General features: G+C 43.1%; 1 protein-coding gene across 1 annotated transcript in view; it reads right to left on the bottom strand.

The window, feature by feature from the left end:
- The window catches only part of pah (phenylalanine hydroxylase), a 22,469-nt gene that overhangs the window by 9,898 nt on the left and 7,571 nt on the right, over positions 1-5,000 (bottom strand). Inside the window, exon 3 of the mRNA XM_012830254.3 lies at positions 2,098-2,281. Within this exon, the coding sequence (XP_012685708.1) occupies positions 2,098-2,281 (184 nt within the window). The remainder of the gene's footprint in view (positions 1-2,097; positions 2,282-5,000) is intronic.

The following is a 5,000-nucleotide window of genomic DNA, read 5'->3' as shown; positions in this document are numbered from 1 at the left end:
AAGGACATTTACATTTACATTTACATTTAGTCATTTAGCAGACGCTTTTGTCCAAAGCGACGTACAAGGGAGAGAACAGTCAAGCTAAGAGCAATAAAAAAGCATGGTGTAACAATAAATACTACTTTACATGAGAATTAGAAAAACAACAACCTAGAAAAGAGGAAAAAGAAGTGCAGGAATGTAACTGCTGAAGTGCAAGTTAAGCGCTAGTCAGGTGCCAGTCAGGAAATGAGACATTTTTTTGTTGTTGTTGTTCTGAGACTCCTAGATCTCCTCTGACAGATATGAATAGGTAATGTCAGTATTGAAAGTCACTCTCAGACTTCTACAGACTGTGCTGAGTGAGTTTGCATTAAGTTTATTTCTGGACCTCCACAAAACCACGAGTGAGGTCTCACCCTATATACTGCACAGGGGTAATTGTGTCTGAATTCTTTCTTTTTTTCTGGGACCAACTTTATTTTTTCTAGTTTGTTTGTTTGTGTCGTTCCCATATTTCTGTAAAATGTGTGTGTTTTTTTCATTTTGTAACACTGCCCATTTACTGCCAAGTAGATGTTACGAAACCTGTCATTCTCCCTTCTTCCAGTAGGTGGCGCATAGAGAATACTTGAAATGGGTGTCATAACAAAGAGGCAGACATTATGTCTTCTCATTCTCCAACACTGTCCTCTTGTATCCGAAAGCATCCCCAGTTTTAACTGCTGCTGTGTGTTATCTGTGTCTTGTATCTGAAAACAACTGCTGCTGTGTGTTATCTGTGTCGTTCACTGTCAACTCATTGAAATGTAAATCTATGGCGACAGTGCGGGGACAAATCAAGACAAATCTGCAACATTGGCATTGAAGGGTGGGGGTTGTGGTCAGGCCAACACTAAATTAATGTTGATGGGTTAGACCTCCACATCTCTCTCCCTCTCTCTCTCTCTGTGAGCCCCTCACAGAAAACAACCTCTGTTGTGTTGTGTCGCGGGGACGGGGCGTCTGAGCAGAGACACTGGCCAGACCAGGAAGTGTGTGTCACCGTCCTGTGGACGGTCAGTATTTATGGTCCTCATAAAGCCCTGAGGGGTCTGGCCGCCAGTGCGGGTTTAACCAGTGTGGTCTGGCCTGAGGGGCACTACACAGTAGGGTCTTCAGCCGGACAGAACCGACAGCCATAAATTAGCGTGGCCCTCAGCTCGGAGCAATGTGTGTGTGTGTCTGTGGGTGTTTGTATGTCTTTGTCTGCATGTGTGTATCTATGAATGTGTGTGTGTGTGTGGATGAGAGTGTATGTACGTCTGCTATTGGTATGTGTGGCAGAGCATTTGCATGTAAATCTTTTTAAATTTGTTTATATACTATGGATGTGTGTATGTGTGTGTGTGTGTGTCTGTGTGTGTGTGTGTGTGTGTGTGTGTGTGTGTGTGTGTGTCTGTGTGTGCATGTGCACGCTGTATCTATAACCTGGGTGAAAGATGGCCCAGTCCAACGGCCCTTTAACCCTGCCTTCAGTTCACTGTGAAGTCACGCACACAGAGCTCCACTGTTCTGCCTTGTCTGTTTGTTCTCATTAGGCTAACTAAACTAATGTGATTCTGGAAACAACTCATGAAGGCCGGCTGCATAACCCGCCACGGATCATTCATCACCATGGCGACACCCATTGCCCATTATGACATCTGGAGTAGAATGCTGGGTGGAACAGTGGAACTCGTGGAGACTAGCAGGCTGCCAGGCCGTCTGTGCTCTGTCTAATTCTCTGCTCTGTCTTTTATTCAGCAGGGTTCCCTCTGATCTTTCTTGCCGTCGTTGTGTGTCGCTCATTCATTTGTGTTCTTTCACTTTTTTTTTTGTCTAACTGTCTTTATTAACTACAAACCCAATTATACTGTTTTTCATCCTCTTTTCTGTCTCCGAAACTCTCCCTCTGTCTCAGCACACACACGCGCACACACACACGCGCACACACACACACACACATACACATACACACACAAATGCGCGCCCACACACACACACACACACACGCACACACGCACTCACACACAGGCACACACACACAGGCACTCACACACACACACACACACACACACACACACACACACTCACCGGTGTCCTTCTGTTTGTTGCGGGAGAGCTCGTGCACTTGCCCACTGATCTCCAGGCGCAGGCCGTCGATGACCTCGTCCAGGGCCTTGGAGCAGGTGGTGTCCACGTTGATGAAGAACTCATACTTATCGCTGTTCATGTGCGCCGGACGAGACTCGATGTGGGTCAGGTTGATGCCCTTCTCCTGCCAATGGGATTGGTATTGAGTTATTTAGTTATCTGGTTCCTTTTGTAGTATTCCAGTGTTGTATTGTAGTATTTGGAAGTTCTGTAAGATCAATAAACAGTCCTGCTGACCATTCCTCCCTATGTTTCTCTACTAACGCCCAGATTTTAACTTTGTTAGCACTGCTACTGATTTACTAATACTGTTAGCATTGAAAATAATTATGAGCTAACTTCAGTAAAAGTAGCTCAAGTATCAAGGAAGTTCACAAGCAACCATGGCATTCCTTAGAGTTGGGAATACACAATGCTGAAGTCTGTTTTTACTGTGAAACAAATTTATTTGGATTAAAGTCTTTGCTTTTTTGACTGATTGCACATGAACCATCACATCCGATCCTAGGGTGAAACGACCACTTGTTGAAGTTGAGTGTATGATGTTTACTCCTGTCACCACTAGAGGGCGATAGTGTCATTTCCACAGAGTGGGTCAGGCGCTGAAGCATCCTGGAGTCAACTTGGCCTCAGGTCACCCACTGCATACCAATAAAGAGAGCCACTGATTGGCTGTGTGTGAGTAGAATGATATTCCATTCACTAATTAGGGAGAATTAGGAACCTTTCCACAGACCACCAAGCCACATAAACATCTCTACAGTAATACTGCTCCACTTTGTGTTCAGTGTCAAAGTGACCACAAAAATTGTGTTTGAGTGGTGACTGTGACTAAAGTGAAAATGATGTTAGCGGCTGGAATGGTTTATTACAATAAAACAATAAATAATTGTACTGATATGAACAACAGTGATGACAGTGTTAGTAAGAGTTGTAGTTGCATCAGCCTTAGAACCAATAAACTAAAATTATAATAAACAATAATAAGAAATAGTTAGCAATGTTAATATAAGTATAGTACTATATTAACTGGTGTTATAATGTATTAGCAATGTTAATATTAGTATAGTACTATCATAACTGGTGTTATGATGTATTAGCCATGTTAATATCAGTATAGTACTATCATAACTGTTGTGATGATGTATTAGCAATGTTAATATTAGTATAGTACTATCATAACTGTTGTGATGATGTATTAGCCATGTTAATATTAGTATAGTACTATCATAACTGTTGTGATGATGTATTAGCAATGTTAATATTAGTATAGTACTATCATAACTGTTGTGATGATGTATTAGCCATGTTAATATTAGTATAGTACTATCATAACTGTTGTGATGATGTATTAGCAATGTTAATGTTAGTGGTCCACTGTCATTACCATCATTTTCATTTCCGTCAGCATAAACGATAAACACGGATAAAAGCATTTGTCAAATAGATAAAGAAAATCCTAATAGAAGTGATTGGGTCTCGTCCCCCCCAGGGTCATGGCACTAAAGTGAGCAGGCAGAGGGTGGAGGACGCCGAAATGTTGTCATGTTTCCTTTAAGTGGTGATCAAATCTGAAATGCATTTTATTTCCAGCAAGCTGGAGGGACAGAGGGAGTGTCGTCGCCGCTCACTGCTATAGGTCCAGTAAGGAGGTGGTACTCTCTCTCTCGCCCTCTTTCTTTCTCTCTCTCCTTCTCTCTCTCTCTCTCTCTCTCAACCCATCTGGATCCTATTGTGTTGCTGCTGTTTTTGCTAGCTAGTGAACAGACCCATATGGTTCTGCATCCCGCAGCAGTTACCAAACAATGTTTTTTCCAGACCCATCTGGCCAAGACAGGCATTTTGAACATTTCCCCTTCGCTATTATCTATGGTTATTGCTGTCTGTCATGTCAGGGAGCCCAGGGCTCAGAGGCGTGTTGTGTCTGCAGACAGGAGCTTGCAGTGTTATACAGGGGAGAGTTCTCTGTGTCTTGTCTGAAAGGTTACATACAGCATACATACATTGCCAATGCTGTACAATAGGATGAATTATAATCCATTATGTAAGACATCAAATGAATATGCTGTTTTATAGACCACAGACTACCAGAGCTTATGCAAGCACTAATGCCTGCATTGCTAACGTTCATTTTCTACGCTAATGACTCTAATGCCTGCATCGCTAACATCCATCTTCTACGCTAATGACTCTACTGACCGTTGTTTTGAAGTAAAGTAGCTTTTGGTAGATTAAGAAATGTCATTGCTTCATCAGTCCTCACTTCTCCTAAATACTTCTAACAAATACCCATTTTCTCAAGAGTGAGTGTGCGTGGGGGGGGGGGGGTTGCTCTAAGACTTGAACATGACCTTTATAACTGTGTCACCTGACCTGGGATTCCAGGGGATTTTATGCCAGTTAAAGCTGATCCCATGCCGGGGGAGATAATAGTGAGGAAGAAAAATGTGTGCTCATCAGCATCTGGATGGGCAGTGGCCCGTGTCCACCATAACCGCCAGCAGGTTCAGATTGTCTGGGACCCACCACTGCAGGGGGATCCAATTTTGCTGAGTCATGCAGAACATCGTTACTCATCACAATAAGCGCTAAACAACCTGGTAGCAACTAAATGGGTCAGGGCTGGATCTGTGGCTCATGAAGAAATCACCCCCAGTTTGCTGAGACGTTCAAAACAACTGGTTGGATCAGGGCTGGGGACTCATCTGCAACTTAAGAATCTGGGTTTGGGTTTGTGACCAACAGACCGAGATCTCTTTGGATGGATTCAAAACCAATGGATTTGTGTTGTGTTGTGTTGTTTTGTGTTGTGTTGCGTTGTGCTGCTGATCCACCCCTTAAGC

Source organism: Clupea harengus, chromosome 16 (assembly GCF_900700415.2).
Source record: "Clupea harengus chromosome 16, Ch_v2.0.2, whole genome shotgun sequence".
NCBI lineage: Eukaryota > Metazoa > Chordata > Actinopteri > Clupeiformes > Clupeidae > Clupea > Clupea harengus.
The sequence above is the reverse complement of the archived record's forward strand: the minus strand, read 5'-3'. Positions and strand labels throughout refer to the sequence as shown.